This window comes from Nelumbo lutea, chromosome 7, assembly GCF_056320005.1.
Source record: "Nelumbo lutea isolate HS-2025 chromosome 7, American lotus-T2T, whole genome shotgun sequence".
Classification (NCBI taxonomy): domain Eukaryota; kingdom Viridiplantae; phylum Streptophyta; class Magnoliopsida; order Proteales; family Nelumbonaceae; genus Nelumbo; species Nelumbo lutea.
In genome coordinates this window covers 62,179,390-62,200,667 of record NC_142690.1, presented here as the reverse complement: position 1 = coordinate 62,200,667, position 21,278 = coordinate 62,179,390, and the positions used below count along the sequence as shown (strand labels likewise).

General features: G+C 39.4%; 1 protein-coding gene across 1 annotated transcript in view; it reads left to right on the top strand.

Moving 5' to 3' along the window:
- LOC148846691 (mitogen-activated protein kinase homolog MMK1) overlaps nt 1–21,036 on the top strand; it is a 77,053-nt gene extending 56,017 nt beyond the window's left edge. The window contains exon 6 of the mRNA XM_088955385.1: nt 20,525–21,036. Coding sequence (XP_088811511.1) covers nt 20,525–20,700 — 176 coding nt within the window. The 3' untranslated portion in view covers nt 20,701–21,036. The remainder of the gene's footprint in view (nt 1–20,524) is intronic.
- The last annotated feature ends 242 nt before the right edge of the window (nt 21,037–21,278 follow it).

Below are 21,278 nucleotides of genomic sequence, written 5' to 3'. Positions count from 1 at the left end.
TTCCATGTTGCCACATATAAGTAAATTTTTTTATGGGCAAATACTGCTAAGGAAATATGGGATGGGGTTGCAGAAACCTATTCACGAAGGGAGAATGTTGCTAGGGCTTATTAACTGAGAAATCAGATTATTGCTACAAGGCAGGGAGATAGATCTGTTGCAGCCTATTTTTCAGTCCTTAAGACCCTCTGGCAGGAGAACGACCATCTAGAGACTTTTGCTTGGGAAACCACCAATGATGCAACTACCTATCAAAGATACTCAGAAGGCGAACTAGTAATGGACCTTGGGAGATACCAAAGACTTGTGGGTCGGCTACTATATTTGTGTATTACAAGTCCAAACATCTCCTATGTAGTAAGTGTAGTGAGTCAATACATGCATGCTCCGCGAGACCAGCACTGGAAGGCAGTTGACAGGATCCTTGCTTATTTGAAGGGACGTCCAAGCAGAGGCATATCGTTTATTGATCATGGACAATTGAAGCTAGAGGCTTATACAAATGCGGATTGGGCAGGATGCCTTGATGACAGAAGATCAACTTCAGGAGTGTGCACCCTAGTTGGGGGTAACCTAGTCTCATGGAAGAGTAAAAAACAAATAGTTGTGGCAAGATCGAGTGCAAAAGTCGAATATAGGGCCATGACACATGGAGTTTCAGAACTTCTTTGGATCCGTTCTCTGTTAGAAGAAATCGGTGTACAAGCAGAAGAACCTATGATGCTATACTAAGATAACCAGGCAGCAATTAATATTGCCCATAATCCAGTCCAACATGACCGAACTAAGCACATTGAAGTAGATAGACATTTTATCAGAGAAATGGTATCTTCTGGAGAAGTTTGTCTTCCATACATTTCTTCTGATCTGCAGCTTGCTGATGTTCTCACAAAAGGCGTTGCAAAGAATAAGCTAGAGCATGATCTACGCAAGTTGGGAATGTGTGACATCTACTCCCAACTTCAGGGGGAGTGTTGAGTGGGGCCACTGATTTGTGTTGTTGAGTGGGCTGATTTGTGTTTAGTTTATTTTCTTTTAAATTAAGGAGTTGTTGGGCCTTGGGCCCATTAGTTTTTATTTTTAAAAGGGTTGTCATTATTTAGTTTGAGTTGCTGCCCTACTAAGGGCATCTTTGTAATATCTCATATTTAAGTTAAATATATATAGAATGAGGGGCTGGCGGCTAGGGTATGATACACAATCCTAGTTGACCTTCTCATTCCTTCCCTTTTGTCTTTCTATTGCTGAAATCTACAACTTTCTCCTCTTCCTTTCCCAAGAAGCTTGACCAAATCAGCAGATAGTGGTTTCTACTAGACTCACCAAGAAAGATTCACCAATATGTAGTTGACTCAAGATACCCTGCGCAGTTTACATCTACATAAGCTTGTAATTAGGTAGATGAAAAGAAAATTCTTTTCTATAGGGGACCGCCATGTCACCTAGTCACCTAGGCAGTGGGTTATTTAAAATAAGAAAAAGTATAAATCCTAGGATAGTTCCCTAGGTTTCATAGTAATAAGGTGTAATCTTTAACTAATAATTACCATAGTCCTTGTATAAGATAGGAAAGAAAGAATACAAAACAAAAGGGCTGAGCCTTTGTTTTGGTCCTTATAATTCCTAAGATGCATATAATTGTGTAACTCAGAAATTTCAATTAATATATTGACATAATTATATTTTTATTATTTTTACTTATAAATATCAAAAATTAAGAAAAAGTATCATTTTTTTACATGAATTGTTGATGAGTCAATGGATTCGATATTTGATAAATCATTAATAGAATTCATTCAAGATTTATAGAATAAATTGTTTATGTAATTTTTGAATTTTTTATTTTTATTTTTTGGAGAAAGTGCATAAATCTAATAAAGATCACAAAACTAACTACAAATTAACATCTTTTTGCAATTGAAACCCCAAAATACAACATCAACTCAACATTGAACGGTTTTCTACAATAAAGATAAAATTGAATGACTTTACGTTTTTTCTTTGGTTTTGCTGGTTGGGCGTGTAGAAACAATCCCAACCATGCTTTAGAACAAATCACAAAATGGTGAAGTTCTGAAAATTGGAAAAATTGGTCAAAAAATCTAAAAAGCGAACTCGCTTACAAAGACATTACATCGGCCTTGGGTTGACTTCATCAGTAGCAATTTGGGTCCATGTTACATATACACTCCGGCTTGATGTGGAGTTTTGAGAAGAGTAGTTCCCTTGTTTCTTATTTATGTGCTGTTTATTCTGAGTTAGATATGGGATATATATTTATTTTCTTTATTATTGGCAGGGGTACTATAGGAATTACCTTGTTAATGTTAAACTACTTCTGTAGATATTACCTTGTTACCCAGCAAAAATAATAATAAAGATTGCATTGCTTCAGACTAATCAGAATTTGGTGAGTACAGGATGAGGTGTAGTTTTCTTTATCATAATAAGCATTATATTAGATTATACAATGTGATATCTTATGAGTTTTATTCTATGGTTACAAGTGCCTTGTTAAAATTTACAATTCCATCGTTACACCTAGAAGATGTTTGAAATAGAATTGAAATTGCATGTTATATGCTAGTAATATATTTCTTAGTTTCAAAGGTTCTTGCCCAGTCTGGGTATAGTCGGAGTGCTCCAACATGTTGTAGCAAACTTACATTTATTTCAATACTTAATGAATTTATGATAAAAAGTTCTATGCCCTGTCTATTGTTTGTATACCCTTCCTTTTCCTTTTTTTTTCTCTTTTTTTTTTTCTTTTTTTGGTTTATGCATGCATACATACACATGTGCATGTACATATGTATGTATTTTGCCAAGCCCTACGCTAGAAACCATGTCAATTGCCATGAGAATTCCATGCTCCACCTCAAAAAGGAAAAGGAAAAAATGAATAAAGGCACTACTCGATCTTGATAACTAACTCTTTTATATAAGAAGACCCACCCAAGCAAATAATATCTAAAGAGTAGAGACTACGGATTTATCCTTTATCTTCTTACTATGGCACTTGGTTCTATTGAATTGCCTATTTGACCATTCTCCTTCTAATCCTTACACGTGTTTACAGTAGAAATGTTTATTCTACCGAATTCTCTGGTTGGTAGGAAGAGGAAGAACCTCATCACTGGGATGGTGAATGATGTGGTGATAAGAAATACTCCATAGATTGAAGGAGATGTTTCAACCATATGAGTAGCGTCTTCGAAAACCGGGTTGGAAGCAATATGAGTAGTGGAATGATTATCACAAACAACTTAATAGGATTCCCTATAAAAATACCTCTCTTGAAGTAGATGTTTCAACCATATCAACTCACAGGTGGTTTGGGCCATTGCTGTATACTTAGCTTCAGAATGGATGATGGTGAGATAAATCAGTTTGCCAACTAATCTCCTATACCTGCTAAGATCATTGAATGGCTCCCCCTGACTATCAGTCATGTTCACATTAGGATCCATAGGGGTTTCAAGTTTCAACCGATTTACCCCCTAGTAGACCGGTCTCATCCAACAAATCCAAGACATACTTGCATTGTGGCAAGGAGATTCCTCACTTCGATTGGGTTACTTCAATACCTAGGAAATACTTCAAGGATCCTAAATCCTTGGTTTGAAAGTGTTGTTGCAAAATTTGTTTCAAATCATCAACATACACTCCCAAAATGATCTTCCCAGATGTGATGTCCCTGTTGAAGACTGAATAATCAACTCCACATTGCTTTGAGACCAGACTCCTATACAACACTGCTGAACTTATCAAACCAGGCCCGCGGTGACTGCTCGATTCCATGATGTCCCCTAAGCAACATACCCAAGAGGTTGCTCCATGTATGCCACCTCTTGAAGATCACCATTAAGGAAAGCATTTTTTACATCAATTTGGTACAAGGACCAGTCAAAGTGGACAACAAAAGAAATAATAACCCCTACAGATGACAACTTCATGTGTATAGCCTTTTGCTACCAGCCTGCCTTTGAGCCTCTCGATGTTACCATCTTGTCTGTGTTTGATCATATACACCAACCTATAGCCAATTGCTTGTTTCCCATGGGGTAAGAAGGTAAGGTCCCATGTGTAGTTAGACTAGAGAGCTTGAAATTCGTCACCATTGCTTTCTTCCAATCTGGTGAGGCAAGAGCTTCCTAAACAGACATAAGGTCATACAGAAGATAGAAGAGACAAATTTTTTGCGGGTGGATCTACCAATGGTTTTGATGTTGGTGGAGGAGCAGGAGATAAAGCCTGAGCCGGTCATACATAAGGGCCATTTTGCGCTTGAGGTGCAACGCGCAAGGTGAGGCACGTGCCTTTTAGGCAAGGCACACAATTTTTTGAACAATAAAAAAAAGAAAAAATTGAATTGTATAATTAAAAAACATATTCCTAAACTTCAAATTAAATTAAATGATTAACAAACAACTTATTAATATGTCAAAAAAAAGACAGAATTAATGCAATACAATGAACAATCACATAGAGTTAGAGTCATGTCATACTATTATAGGCAATTTTCTTTCAAAAAAAGACATAGATTATAGACATAGAGTCATAGACAGTTTTCTACAATTGAAGTTGGCTTGGTCTTTTTACACTAGATTTTGTTGCTCTTGCTTGTGAAGTTGAAGCTCTAGACCTTGTATACTTTAGTGGTTCTTCAATTTCAGAAGCACGAGCAACATCTCCCCATGTTGGTGTATCATCATTAAACACCAAATCAGCTTCTGCACCATCCTCATCATGCCCTACCTCTCCCATTAACCATTTATTATTCTCATCTATATCTTTTAATGAAATGGGGTCATCGGTGCTACGTGAGTCAAAACCTTCTTTAAGCATCTGGTTGAACTTAACAAATACCAAGTCATTCAATCACTTCTAATCCAACCAATTTCTTTTCTTAGTATGAATCTGTTAATTCAAAAAATTTGAATGTGTAAATTTAAGATAGTTTATCCAAAAAAGTGGAAGTACTCTAGTGTATTAGTTTGGCATACATGCTCAAATATGCACCAAATTCACCCACATCCCGATGCACTACATGTCAAACTTAGATCTTCCATTGCAATCTTTTGTAGGTTTGGGGTAGAAGCACCAAATATGGTCCACCAATCAACTAAAAAAGTATAAATATTAACTGAATTAGTGATTAGACTAAGTAAAAATATTAAGAGAATCAAATATTATATTAATTATTAAATCAATGTTATTTACTTGGTGCTTTAATCTTCCTCCAGGAAATAGCCATATCAAAACCAAAATTGCCTTCTGCATCCTTCTCAAGCATATCAATTACTTTAAAAAGCCCCGTAATAACCTCTTCATCTGTTTCAATTCTCTCTTGATCATCATAATAAAATTGGGGGTTCAAAAAATAACCAGCTGCATGCAATGGTTGGTAAAGTTGGCATTCCCACCTCTTATCAGCAATTTCAAAAATGTATTCATATTTTTCTTTCCTTCCACCAAATGCCTTGTCAATGGCCTCTTTTGCTCGGTCCATAGCCTCACAAGTGTAACCCATGGTAGGCTTGTTTTCATGATCCACCAACCTTAATACACGAACAAGAGGGCCACACTTAAGATAGGGGTGTAAACGGATTGAATTTGAATCGGATCAGGCAATATCCGAATTCGAATCCAATTAGAAAATTCGATATCTGACAAATACTGAAAATTAATATTTGAATTCGAATATGATTAAATATTCGATTCGATTTGAATTCGACTAATTAATTATTTTAGGTAATTAATAAATATATAAAATAAATGTTTTATTTATATAAAGTATATAAATATGTAAATTATTTATACAATTTAATTATTATATAAATTATATAAAATGTTTAAAATTTTTATATATTATATATAAGAATTAAATAATCAGTTGAATTCGAATATTTATCAAATTGAATAAGGTCATATCCGAATTCGATTCGATTATACCGAATCTCAAATCCGAAATCGGATTTTCGAATACCGTTTACACCCTTACTTTAAGAGTAAAGATGACATCATTCCAAAATGTGGGCATCATGACTGTCTCCCCTATTCTTTTCCCTTTTTCTTCTTTTATCCATTTGCTATCGTTCCATTCCTTTCAGTTGAACAAATCTCTCAAATTCTTCTTTTGTTTGTATATACTCTACAATGTGTGAAAGGAAGTAGAAAAATGGGTTTTGGCTGGCCTAATGGCCTAATCAATTCTCTCTGATTTGTGAACTTACTTATCAGGTTCAATAAACTTGGGTGGTTATAGATATACCCTGTAAGTGCAATTGCCCTTTCAACTATTCTCTTCACAGTAGGTAACTTCCCAATGTTTTCCAATATCAAGTCCAAACAATGGGCAACATGTCAGAGGAGGATGCTTTGCCATAAAAAACTTTCCCAATAATACAAGAAAACAATTCAAGAAATAAGAACTTAAGAAATGTGACTCTAACATGTCAAAGACTAGAGGAAAGTTTGTTAAAATTCGGCCTGCCCTAGAAGTCTGTTTTGTTTGTTAGCTGTAAAGTAAACAACAAGAAGGAAGAGAGGAAAGAAGAAGGAAGAAAGAGGAAGGAGAAGAGAAAAGGTCTGGTTCGAAAATAGGAAAAAGTCAACCCTAGTTTCGGCCAAACCTATTATTATATTATTGTGATTGGAAAAGTCATAAGTGCCCTTATTTATGTAAGAGGCACTCGAACTAACATAATAGTACACATCAACACTCTCAACAGGTACAAAGACCAAAATACCCCTACACTAACACTCCCCCTCAAGCTGGTGAGTATATATCATATAATCCCAGCTTGTTACATATGTAGTCCACTCTCCCCCGACTCAAACCTTTTGTAAACAAGTTTGCCCACTGATTTCCTGTATTAACATATGCAGTCTCTATCACTCCATTCAGTACCTTCTCTCTCACAAAATGACAATCCAACTTCGATGTGCTTGGTTCTTTCATGAAACACCGGATTGGAAGAGATATGAACCGTTGCCTGATTGTCACAATAGAGTTTCATTGGAGTATTGATGTCATATCCTATCTCCTGTAGAAGGTTCCTTAGCCACACTAATTCACAAGCAGTATGTGCCATAGCCCTATATTCTGCTTTTGCACTGCTTCTTGCCACATCTGTTTGCTTCTTACTTTTCAACGTTACTAGGTTACCCCCTAGGAAGGTGCAATAGCCTGTGGTAGACCGTCTATCAGACATGGAACTTGCTCAATCAACATCGGTGTATCCTTCTACATCCAGTTTTCCGCCACTTTTGTACAGTAACCCACGACTAGGAGCTCCTTTCAAGTACCTCACAATCCTTAGCACTGCATTCCAATGTGGGACCAAAGGTTTCTGCATGAACTGACTCACCACGCTAATCGCAAATGAAATATCTGGCCGAGTAATGGTTAGGTAGTTTAGTTTGCCTACAAGATGTCGGTATCTGCCAGGGTCTTCAAATACTTCACCTATATCACTGCTCAGCCTCGTATTTGTATCCATAGGTGTCTCAGTCGGTTTAGTACCCAACAACCTGCTTCTTCCAGTAAATCAAGCACATCTTTCCTCTGACACAAATTAATGCCATTCTTAGATCTTGCTACCTCTATGCCCAAAAAGTATTTCAATTTGCCAAGGTCCTTTGTCTGAAAGTATTCCTATAGGAATGCCTTCAATCTGTCAATGCCCATTTTATCATTTCCAGTCACAACGATATCATCTACATACATCACCAATAGTATTTTTCCTGCCGGAGAGTCATGACTGAAGACATAATGATCAACTTGGCACTGTTTCATACCAAACTTCTTGACCACCTCACTGAACCTACCAAACCATGCTCGAGGGGACTGTTTAAGTCCATATGTAGCTTTCTTAAGTCTGCATACCTTACCATCCTCCCCCTTGAGCAACAAACCCTGGTGGTTGCTCCATGTAGACCTTGAGCAAATCACCATGCAAAAAGGCATTTTTGATATCTAGTTGATGTAGAGGCCAATCATACATAGCTGCCAGGGAGATGACAACACAAACTGACCCTATCTTAGAAACCAGGGAGAATGCCTCTGTGTAGTCAATGCCATAGGTTTGGGAGTACTCTTTTGCAACCAGCCGTGCCTTTAGGCACTCAACACGACCATCTGGCAAGTACTTAACGGTATACACCCACTTACAACAGACAACCTACTTCCCAGGAGGAAGAGCAGTGAGGTCCAAGTGTGATTATGATGGAGGGCAGAGAGTTCTTCTTCCATAGCTCATCACTCTGGAGAGGTAAGTGCTTCTTGGACATCCTTAGGAACAACCACTGAGGATAACAAGGAGATGAACTGGCGATGGGAGGCGGAGAGGTGAGTAAGGGAAACAAAATTGGAATAAGGGTGAAGGGTGCATGTGCGTTTACCTTTCCATAAGGCAATAGGGAGATCAAGGTCGGAGGCTGGTGTTGGATCTGGAGCCGGATCTGTCGAGGGTGATGAAGCCGAAGGAGGCGCAACTGGTACACATGGGCGATGTGTATACACGTGACGGGTAGGTGGACGGTCAATGGACGGTGGCATCGAAGGCAAAGACGTAGGCACGACTGGAACTAGAGGAGGAGGATCAGCCACATGAAGGGGAAGAGGAGGAGGTGATGTGGAGGAAGCAGCATCACCGAACCCCACGAAGAACGGAGTAGACTCGAAGAAAGTAACATCAACACATACCAAAGAATGACGGGAACTGGGATGGTAACACTTGTACCCTTTCTGAGTTCGGGAATAGCCAAGGAAGATACACTTAAGGGATCGTGCATCTAACTTGTCAGTCCCGGGACCTAGATTATGGACGAAGCAGGCACACCCAAATACCCGAGGAGGAAGCGGAAACAGAGATAAGTTGGGGAGCAAGACACTAAAAGGAGAACGACTATCAAGAATAGACGTGGGCATCCAATTAATTAAGAAACAAGAGGTGAGCATTGCATCACTCCAAAAGGGTTTGGGAACATTCATGTGGTGCATGAGTGAGCGTGCCGTTTCTACAAGATGTCGGTTCTTTCTCTCAGCAACTCCATTTTGTTTTGGGCTGTAGGTACATGAAGTTTGGTGTATAATGCCATGTTGGTCCAATTATTCTTGAAAAGATGAAGACAAGTATTCACGGCCATTATCAGAACGGAAAATTTTGATGTGAACGCCAAATTGATTGCGGATCTCAGCATAAAATTTCTGGAAGATGGCAAATAATTCACTTCTTTCTTTTATTAAATAGAGCCACATCATTCTTGAAAAGTCATCAACAAAAATAACAAAATATTTGTGTCCATTATATGACATCACTTTATAAGGACCTCAAACATCTGAATGAATTAAAGAAAAAGGACTCGACACACGGTTATCAACCCTAGAACTAAACGGAACACGATGGTGTTTCCCAAATTGACACGGCTCACAATCTAGAAGAGAAAGTTGACTCAATGAAGGGACCAAGGACTTCAGCACTTTCAGCGAAGGATGACCAAATCTACAATGCCATTAGAGAGGAGAAATAGATGACTGAAGGGCCGTTGACGTTCTTCCACCACCATCAAGATAATATAGTCCACCGGCTTCATGCCCTCCACCAATCTTCATCCCCGTTTTGAGATCCTGAAAAACACACATAGAAGGGTAAAATGTAACGGAGCAATTAAGGGACTTGGTCAGCTTACTAACAGACATAAGATTAAATGGAAGTTTAGGTACATATAAAACAGAGGATAGGGACACAAGGTTTAGGTCAACATTACCAACACCACGAATAGATGATGTGGAACCATTAGTAAGGGTAACAGATTGTGATGTTGAGCAATGAGTGGGAGATGAAAACACACCTGGAGTTCCCGTCTTGTGATCGGAGGCTCCAGAGGCAATAATCCAGGGGTTGGGTGTGAATGTCAAACAAGCCATACCTGAGTGTGCAAAGGTAGTTGTGTTCTGCTGTGACGTGGATTGAGCAAACCTTTCATACTCATCACGAGGAACACTCACCATCTCCTTGTCTGGATCATCTGGAGAGGTAGAAGGCATCTGGTCAGCTGACAGGTTCTCGTCTAAAGCTGGAACTGGTGTCACTAGTCATGGCATGGTTGGCCCACGTCGAGGGTGGACCATGTAATTCATAGCAGTAGTTAATAGTATGCCCATCCAAACCACAATGAGTGCACCTCCGTGGACCCGAGCCACGTCCTCAACCACGAGCTCCCCCTGAATCTCTGCCTCCAGTGCGACCACCACCACGGATATGTGTAGATCCACCACTACCACTCCGGCCATACACTGGACCACTACTGCCACCTCGTCCTCTCGACACTGCAAATGCTGATTTATCTGAGATATTAGAGTTTTCCATAGATCCAATGGAAGTCCTCCGAAGACGAGCAAACACCTCCTCTAAAGATGGAAGGGCAGATCCTCCTAGTATTTGGGCTTGTACTGGTTCATACTCAGACTTCAGCCCCACCAGAAAACGAGTCACATCAAGCTGTTCTCTCTGTTGCTGTTGAACCTTGACATTAGAAGTGAGAGGGTGATAGACATTTAGCTCATTACGGATATTTCTCATACTGGCATAGTACTCCTCAAGGCTCTGATTTCCCTGTTGCAGATTGAAGTATTGCTGATACAGTTGATATACCCTAGTTGTATTATCTTGACCAGAATACAAATTCTTAGCATGATCCCACACCTCTTTGGCTGTGTCAAGAAACATGAAGTTCACACTGATTCTGGGTTCCATACTGTTCCACAACCATGTGATAATCTGTGCATCTTCCTGTTCCTAGTCGTTATACTCCTGAGAACTAGTGGGGGATTTCTCCTCTCTTTTGTGCTTTACCTTCTTCTTCGCCTTCAGAAAAACCTCTACAGACTTGGCCCAAGGGACATAATTCTCTCAATTCAGTTTAATGGAGGTCATTTGGACATTTAGGTAGTCAGTAGATATCATCAAAGTAGGTTTTACTATCGCTATTATCTGCAATTGTCGAATTCCCTTATCACTGAATCCTGAGCACTACACACTGCACACTGCACACAGACACTTCATCGAACTCTGCACACTGATTTCAACAATGACAAAGGCTGAAAGTTGTACTTGTAATTGAAGGGATGAGAGATCCATCGTATGGACGCCCAAATCTTGCGGAATAAAGGGGCGAATTTCAAAATTTTTCTCTCCCTTCAACTGAGAATCGCATTCCTTATTTAGAAAATCATATTTCAAGGATCATTCTTGAACCATAAACTGAACCAGATCTGAACCAAAAGGAGTAGGAGAGGATTAAGCTGATACGAAGAAATAGTATCCCCCAACGAAGGTGTTCACGCCCAAGTAAGGATCCAAAGACTGCTCCCACTGAAGATGGCGCAGTGCAGGATGGAGCAGTTCAGGATGGAGCAAAATCAACAGTATTCTTCTCCAAGAATTCTGTCCTTCGCAAGAAACAGCAAGATGGCACGTGAGCACAACTTCCTATCAATTATTTCTCAAAGAACTGATGTCAAGATCGAATCTTGACTTCTCCCACAACTGGAGATCGAACTGGATGTCTGGCGGCTGCAGGAAGGAGGCGGCAAGAAAGATCTTTGTAGGGGTTGCAGAAATCTTTCTTCTGTGATTTCAGCTCAGAAGAGGATCTATTTATCTGATTCTTCTAAAGGTTGCCGCCCCCTCCTTTTGTAAACCCAAAGGATCAGCTCCTAATCCAATCAGGAGTTGCTAACCCAAATCATATTTGGATCAGACATCCCCTTAGGTGATAAGGATAAACCCTTATCTTATCTACAGATTAGATCAGCCTTCTCCTAATCTCATTAGGAGGTTTCTAGATCTGAATCATATTAAGATTTGGACTCTCTGAGTAGATAGGGTTAAGACCCTATCCTATCTGCTGATCCATCTCATAATTCGCCCATATTTAACTTATTAAATAAGTCCAGATTGAAATGGGCTTTAGGCCCATTAAGCTTATGTGCTCACTTAACCTTCCTAACTACTGCCCAGTTGGGCTTCCTTATATGGCGTGGGACCCAAGCATTGATCTACACATCAGCCACATGGGTTCGGCCCAGCCTTTGTTACAAGGCCTGGCCGAATACACTGTTATGGACAATGCACCACCTGAAACCCATCAAATGGGCTCTATGGGCCCAACACTTACTCTAAGTGGTCCCTGGGCCAAACCACCTTGTAACACCCAGGGACTATGGGCAGATGCAAGATTAACCCATCAGGTATTATCCTCAATGGTCTTACACTTAACCTCTCAGCCCTTAATGATCATACACTGCCCGACAAGAGAGAACCTCTCCCTCGGCTGCAAGGAACATTGTTGCACTCTCTGCTTTGGATCCCAGGAATTAGAACCTTTTTGCAAACATTTTAGAAACCATAATATATATACTTTTATATCTCATATAAAATATACTTTGCAAAACAAATCTCAACAATTGAAATCGGCTACCGGCAGTCTTGGTTTCCATCAGTGAGAGTGCATCCCCGATCATTACCTTTGTCCGACAAAGGGGCTGATCCTGTCACTATGATCACCCACTCAAATAAATTCTCAGACTGTCCCAACATACCCAGGTTTTGGCCCCCACTAAGGATCTCACTGATTGGTACATCAAAGACAGCCCAATCCGACACCTAGTGCAATATCATAATCGAGTCTAGGGGTCGGGTGTAATTTTCCAGTTTTGCCCATCAATCTCCAAGGTCCAGGGCAATACTGGAAATCTAGTCCAGTTCATAGATTCAATTAATCCTACACTATATGTGCCTAGGGTCTCACCCTGGTAGCTGAGACAGGCCACCCCAACTGATTTGGTGGCACCACAGTATCAGCCTTGTCAGGATAGGTCTCCCCAGACCGACCCACTGGCTGTGAACATTCTAAACTAACACGAGTCTCATTAAGTGTCCAGTTTAAGGGTATTACACAGAAACATACCAAGGGAACATGAATCAAATATGCACTTTTATTCATTTACAATAAACTCATAATGTACATCATTCTGATTGAAGCTAAGGGCACACAAAACTGTCTAATAGTAACACCACAAACCCTACTCTACAGCTACCGGAAGTTTCACCATTAAGTAAACACTACTTCCTTTCGAATCACACACAAACCAGCATAAACCCTAGCATACTGCAATCTTAAAACCCATCATACGATCTGTACCACACCTCTCATGTGTTCCATAACAGAAAATATCCATAAAAAAAACTCCTTACCTCATCGCCTGAAGGCCAACCACACGAAGGAATGAAACACCACTGCACTACACACACCGGCCCTACATTAATTAGGGGAGGGCTTAGAAACCATAGAAACCAATCACCAACACACCACCGGAGGCAGAGAAACCTCCAAGGGAAGAGGGCAATCACTCCTTTTCAGCCATTTTCCTAGTCTCCAACCAACGGCTGAGAAATCCAATAGAAACCCTAGTTCTAATGCACAGAAAACAGAATTCTAGCAGGTCTGATTTGTTTGATGTTGCTTCGATACCATGTTAAAGTTCGGCCTGCCCTAGAAGTCTGTTTTGTTTGTTAGCTGTAAAGTAAACAGCGAGAAGGAAGTGAGGAAAGAAGGAAGAAAGAGGAAGGAGAAGGGAAAAGGTCTGGTTCGAAAATAGGAAAAAGTCGACCCTAGTTTCGGCCAGACCTGTTATTATATTATTAATCTGATTGGAAAAGACATAAGTGCCCTTATTTAAGTAAGAGGCACTCGAACTAACATAATAGTACACATCAGCACTCTCAACAGGTACAAAGACCGAAATACCCCTTCACTAACAAAGTTAAATAGAAATAATTACAAAGTATAAAACTCACCGGCTAGGACATAATTTGATGCATTGTTAGTAATAACTTTGAGAACATTTTTCTCACCAATTCTCTCCACCATCTTGTCAAGCAACATAAATAACCTCTCAGCTGTTTTTACTTCACTTGAAGCATCAATGCTCTCTATAAACATTGTCCCAACACGGCTATGGACCAAAATAATTATGAGGGTCCTATCCTTTGTATTGGTCCTCCCATTAGTCATAAGAGAGCAGCCCCATATCTCCCCATACTCCTTATGGTGTTGAAGCAGTGATTTTGTATAATCAACCTTCTTCAAGCGTACGGTATTCAAGGGATTTTTAATCCCAGACCAAATTGCCCTATTGCCTCTACCATTGCTTCAAAACTTTTCAAGCGTACGGTATTCAAGGGAATACTAGCTTGATAAAACCGTCTAGCAATGTGTATGCATACTTGTTCTCTCCCTTGTTTATTATATGCATCACTAATAGTGGTTTGCTCCATCTTTTTTTTTTGTTTTTTTATCAATAACAAGAAGCTTTATTAATGATATGAAACTATGTGAAGCTTAGGTACAAATGGGAGGTAAAAAGACTTAACTCCCCACCAAAAGAATACAAGGGAAAAAATAAAAAATTAGCCCAAAAAGTCGAACCCCTATTCATCAGCAAAAGTATTAGCAGTCCTCTTCACCCAGTTGTAATGAACCACAATATCCCTACTCAGCCATTTAAATTTATTCTTCTCATTGTTGTAACTCCATAAACCGTTGTCACCCTCCTTTAGCCACCTAATCACCACCTACAAGTCACCTTCAAGGACCAAACATTTGATGTTCAACTCTCTTGCTCTTTGGACACCTTCCAGGGCTGCAAAGATCTCAGCCCTAAGAGAGTCTCCTTCCCCAATTGGGCCTGAGAACATAGCAATAATAGCCCCCACCTCATTCTGTTCTTTTCTCAAATTCACAATTTCTTCTGGGCTTGGAGTAGGAAACAATTATCCAAAGGCCCCCTTTGCCTTCTTATCGGGGGCTGTTTAGAACTTCTTTTTGAACCTGAAGTAGAAGGAATGTGATCACCACTACCAAGCACTTCCTTCCACCTTGTCCCCTATCTCATCTTCATCTTCAATTATATTTTCAAAATCATCAAAATCTGGAATTCTGCTCCCTTGATTTCCAACTATGTCCACTTTCATTGATTTTTTCTTTGCATGTATGCTAATATCTCTTCTTTCACCTCTTTCGGGCATTTAGGACAGACTTTAATATTTCTTCTTCCACCAATTAAATGCTCTTTTGCTCTATAGATCCCTCCATTTGTCACTTTGCCACAAAATTTGCAAGTGACAGAATTTGTATTCTTTGGATCTTGGAAATAACAAAATTTCCAGCCCAAGTCTTTCCTATTGCTTTCTTGAGTATTGTTGGACTTGTCTCCCATCTCTTTACTCTACTTGGTTGGCAAAATTTCCTATTGGCAAATAACAAATCGCAATTTGCAACTATCAATACTCATATTTGTGAACCTCATACTTCAAAAATAAATAAACTATTCTACCTGATAATGAGAAAAACTGAACTCTTTTAATGAGAAAAAAATGAAAAAAAAATGAGGTAGAGCCACTGTTTGTGTAAGAACTAAGAAGCAAGACTGCAAGTCTGCAAGTATGCAAGTCTTTGTAGAAACTAAGAAGAAAAATAAGAAGAATGGACAGTTTTAGTGATAAAAACCAAAAAACAGTGGGGTGAAGTCCCTGTTTTAATGAGAAAAACTAAAAAAAAAGGGCTGGATCTCCTGTTTTTATGATAAAAACTGAAAACAATCTGTTTTATTGAGAAAAAGTGAAAAAAATGGGGTGGATCTTCCTGTTTTTATGATGAAAACCGAAAAACAATGGGGCAGAGCCCCCTGTTTTAATGAGAAAAACTGAAAAAAATGGGGTGTATCCCTTGTTTTTATGATAAAAACTGAAAAAACAAATGGGGCGGAGCCCCTATTTTTGTGCAAGAAACAAGACTGCAAATCTATAAGTCTCTGTGGAAAGAAGAAGAAAAGGAAAATGAAGAAGGAAGAAGAAAAAGAAAAAGAAGGGCAGTTATGTTTTTTAAGTAAAAGCTCTGTGAAAAATAAAAAAGAATGAAGAAGAGAAAGGGGGCCCTGTTTTTGTGCAGGTTGTGTACGAAGAAGAAGAATAATGGAGCTCTGCCCCTGATTTAACATTAAAAACAAAAGGAGAAAGGGGCGGAGCCCCTATTTTACTGAGAAAAGCCGGAAAAAAATAAATGGGGCAGAGCCCCTGTTTTTGTGTAGGCTTTGTACGATGAAGAAGGCTGAGTTTCTTCACAACTTGGTTGGATTGCTCAAAAAAATGTGTCGTCTGTTGCCTGGCCTGAGGCACACACCTAGGTGCAAAGGCGAGCGCTTATCCAATGGTTGTGCGCCTTAGCCTGGAAAACGCCTTGCCTCTGTGCCTAGGCGCACCTTTTAAAACATTGGTCTGATGTACACTTTGTGAATTGATGGTTGAATGCGTTCATCAATAATAGAAAGAGGGATAAACACATCACCTAAAGAAGATGAGAGAGGAACAAAGGGAGAGGGTTCTCGCCCAGAAAAATAAGGAAGTCTCTTGAAGGTGACATCAAGAACAACAAACGACTTATGAAGGATAGGATCATAACATTTGTACCCCTTTTGTGTGCGAGAGTAGCCTAGAAAGATACACTGGATTGCTTAGGACTCAAATTTATCATGTCCAGGGCCCAAGCGATGGACAAAACAAACACAACCGAAAACACTCAAAGGAAGAGAGAAAGGGGACTTTGAAGGAAACAAGATAGAGAATGAAGTGAGAAAAGTGTCACTTCAATAGGTCTTAGGAACAAACATTTAGAATAATAAAGCATGAGTTGTCTCAATAATGTGTTGATTCTTCCATTCCACCACACCTAGGAATAAGCATCGGTTTGTCCATAAGAAACATGTGTCAGGCCCAAGTCATCGTTTTCATCAATAAGTCGGCAAGTTGGAGGCCAGGGGACACGTGGAAGAGAGGTGGTGCTTGCAAGGAGGTTGCGAATGAAATGGTAGTCAACTTCAATGTTCTTTGTGCACTCATGAAAAACAAGATTGGATGCAATCGTAATTGCACTAGCATCATCTACAAAGAGAGGAATTGAAGGCGGAGGCTCATGTAGTATATCATGTAGGAGTGCCTTGAGCCAAAGAATTTCACTACTCATGGAGGACATGGCTTTATACTCAACTTTAGTGGAAGATTTTGATACTGCAGATTGTTTCTTGCACTTCCAAGAAATGAGAGAGTTACCCAAAAAACACACCAACCCGTAATAGATCTCCGGATGTCTGGGCAACCAGCCCAATCAACATCAGCATAGGCAGTGAGGCTAATAGAAGATGGGGAGAAGAATAAGCCATGAGATAAGTTTCCCCACACAACTAATAATCCGGTAAACTACAGACGAATGTGGTTGTTGTGGAAATGACACAAACTGACTCACAACTTGGATTTCATAAGCTATATCCGGCCAAATCATAGTAAGATAGATTAGACTGCCCGCCAAATAAGGGTAGGATCTTCAAGGGGGGAACCACCTTCCTTATTGAGTTTAGGATTTGATAAGATCGACTACATATTTATGTCGATTGACAAAGTAACCATGGGAATTATGACAAACCTCTAGTCCTAAAAAGTAAGTCAAGGGTCCATCTTGAAGGATTCATTGAGAAGTCTTTTAGATCGACAATTCCTTCTGCATCATTTCTCGTAATGATGATGTCATCAACATAGAAAAGAACAATCACTCCTTGATCCCGATGCAAAGTGAAATCTTTTAAAATATAGTAAAGCCAGCATCAGTGTTAACATAGTGAAATCTTTTGAAATATAGGCCCTAACTGTTTGTTTGAGGCCATATAGGGACTTCTTGAGTCAGCATTACAAGATGTGGATCCATACAATATCCAAGAGGAGGCTTTATGTACACAATCTCTTTCAACTCTCCATGTAGGAATGGATTTTTCACATCCATTTGAGGGGCCTCTCATTGTTTTGCTGTAGAGATGGCTAATAGAAGTCGAACAATAGTCATCTTTTCCACTAGAGCAAAGATCTCCTCATAGTCTATCCCGTACTCTTGTTTATAGCCTTAAGCAACGAGTCTAGCCTTGTATCTATCTAGACTCCCATCTAACTTCAGCTTCATTGAATAAACTCAGTGACTACCAATAAGGGGAGCTTTAACTAGGTCTCAAGTGTCATTCTCAAGGAGAGCTTGAATTTCAAAGTCCATGACATCTTTCCAATGGGGAATTGCTACAACTTGTTGGTAAGACTTGGGAATATCTGTGGTGGACAAAATGGCAGAAAAAGAGCTATTATTTGGAGAAAAACCATAGCAATCAAGAGGTCGAGAGGAGATGAACTTATAGGGATATATGGAGTGATTGGACCAGCAGTTGGTGGTGGAGAGGAGAGAAGCATAGAGGCTGGTGTAGACCGTTGCTTCCTGAAGTAATTTTGAAATTGCTGCAAAGGTGATGTAGGTGCTCCTGAAGAATCTGTAGAGTCAAAACTGTGTAACAAAGAAGTAGAGGGAACAAGGAAGTTAACAATATGTTCAAAGAAAGATAATTCTCAAGAAAAAGAACATCGCAAGAAATCTGAATGCAACGAATTATGGGATCATAGCAAAGAAAGCCCTTGTGGTTAGGACTATAGCCCACAAAAGCACACAAAGTTGCTTGTGCAGTTAGCTTAGTGCGTTCTTGGGGCGAAGATGAACAAAACAGACACAACCGAATACTTGAAGCATAGAGAAGTCTTAGGATGATGAAAGAGAGACTAGAAAGGAGAGGAGTTGTGTAGGATAGATGATGGAAGAAGGTTTATGAGATACACAACAGTGCTAGCCACCTCCACCCAAAACTAGGAGGGTACATGGGAATCTTGTAAGAGGGTTCTGACTACACTTAAAATGTGTCTATTCTTTCTGCTACTCCATTTTATTGTGTAGTACCAAGATAGGATTTTTGGTATTTGATGACTTGTTTCAAGTAGGCTTGAAAACCCTTGTCAAAGTACTCTCCCCCAGAATCTGACCGTAGGATACATATCTTGGCTTTAAACTGAGTAGCAACATGTGCTCGAAACAGTTTGAATGTAGAATATACCTTAGATTTCTTGCAAAGAAAATAAATCCAAGTAAAACATGTGCAATCATCAATGAAAATCACAACATACTTGTACCCCAATCTAGAAATAACTGGAGACGGCCACACATCACTATGTATTAAATGAAATGGAACTGTTGCATGTTCAGAATGAGAAGGAAAAGGTAAAACATGGCTCTTGCATAAACAAGTAATACATGCTTTATTAATATTCTTAAGAAAAGCTGTAGAAGTTGGTAAACTACCAGAAACAAACAAATAATCATGTTTCTTAGAAAAAGGGTGACCAAGGTGTAGAAAATAAACACGAAGTAGATGTAGAAGCAGCCTTCTTCTCAAACTCCAAAGCTAACAGCCAACCCAATCTAAGTCCATTCACCTTCACCTCCCCAGCTTACTGGTCCTGTATCATACAACCATCTGAGGAAAACAAAACAGTATTACCATCTTCCACAAGTTGGCCAATAGAAATCAGATTAATAGTCAATTTCGGTACAGATAAGGTCTTGGGTAGGTGAAAGTGAGAGGACTTGGAAGTAGATAAATGTAATCATCACAACCAAGTATATCTAATTTTTCATCATTTGTAGTAACAATGTTCTATTAGGGAAATGGGGTTTAGGAGACTGACCAAAGGAGGCCTCTGTCATGTGGTTAGAGGCGTTTGAATCAATGATCCAAAGATGATTTGATGAAGGGCAGAAGTAGGAGATTTACCAAACAAACCAATAGCAGAAAAGGCAGAAGAGATAGCTGAGGATGAGGCATCTGAGGTGTCGACTTACACACTTGGACATACCCACCAAACTGCTGCCTTCTTCCTCGCAATCTGACTTTGACAAGAGCAACGAATGGGATGGCAGATACTCTAGCTAAACAAGGGGTTGTTAGAAATCAAATGTTTTGGGCAAAGTTGTAAATTTGTTGCTTGGGGTGGAGAAAAAATCTCTCGTTGTAATCTTCAAGTTTGACTTTTATAAAATTCTCTTATTGATAAATGAAAAAAAAAAAACTGATTCCTCAAAAATCAGTAGAGGAATCACCTGGTACCAACTTTGGTGATTTTGGATGATGCCCAAAGCTCTAGGAGAAAGCTTCACAAAGGGGGGTGATTTTAGAATTAATTTCTGCAGTGATGTCCATGCCAAATATGTGCAACCAATAATGTTTGCATATTTTTTGAAGAAATCACCTTGTTAGCATTACTTATATCAAACTCATTTTCTTGAATCCCCAAACCCCTAAAAATCACTGGCTCTTGAAGAAATGATTTTGATTACTTGATTCCTCAAACAAAACACCCACTTAATGTTTTTTGGACTACACCTTGCCCTAGAGGTTGTTGGAGGCCACATTCATTCTCTCATGTAAAATTGGCTTAGTTTTCTAAATGTCTCACTCCCACAGTGCTTGAATCTTTCAGCACTAGTCACCAGAAGGGAAAAGCTGCTTCATGTTGAACTTAAAATTCTTTATTTGCAGTTGAAGATGCATTAGCGCACCCATACTTGGCTTCCCTGCATGACATCAGTGATGAGCCTGTCTGTTCAACTCCATTCAGCTTTGATTTCGAGCAACACGCACTGTCCGAGGAACAGATGAAGGAGCTGATCTACCTGGAGGCCCTGGCATTTAATCCTGAATATCGGCAGCAGTAACGAGTCATCATATTCTCCTCTCATTGCCTGGTAATTGATTCCTTAATGTAAATATGTTCATTTTAAAAACTTGGTGGTCCTGGAATAGAATGTCTGACGATGGGCATGAAGTTTGTGGGATTCGTGTAATGGAAGGGTGTTTGTATGGATGTATACTTTCTACGGGTGCTTTTCCATACAGGCTACAAGAGTTGGCTGCACAGCGATAAGTAATTCTGGCTCTTCTAGTGTTATACTGCTCCTTTTTCTTCAAAAATTTATTGGACAATCTCTTATTAAAGATATGGAAAAATATGCGTAATGCTGGTGATCTACTGGCATAGATTTGATAGAAAATCCCTTTGACATGCTCATATTGAAGAAAACTAAAAAAATGTCCAGCTCAAGATGGAAGTGTCAAGGAGAGACTGTAACTACTAATTTGATGTTCAAACTGTTTGATTCTTGCTTGTTCTGTCTCGTTCAATTGAGAGAGGGTCATCGGGGGTTGAATGATAGGAAGAGAAATGTATTTATAGGAGAGAGCCATGTTGAATTTGGGTTTGTTTAATATGGAACGAATGTGCGCAACTAGGGCT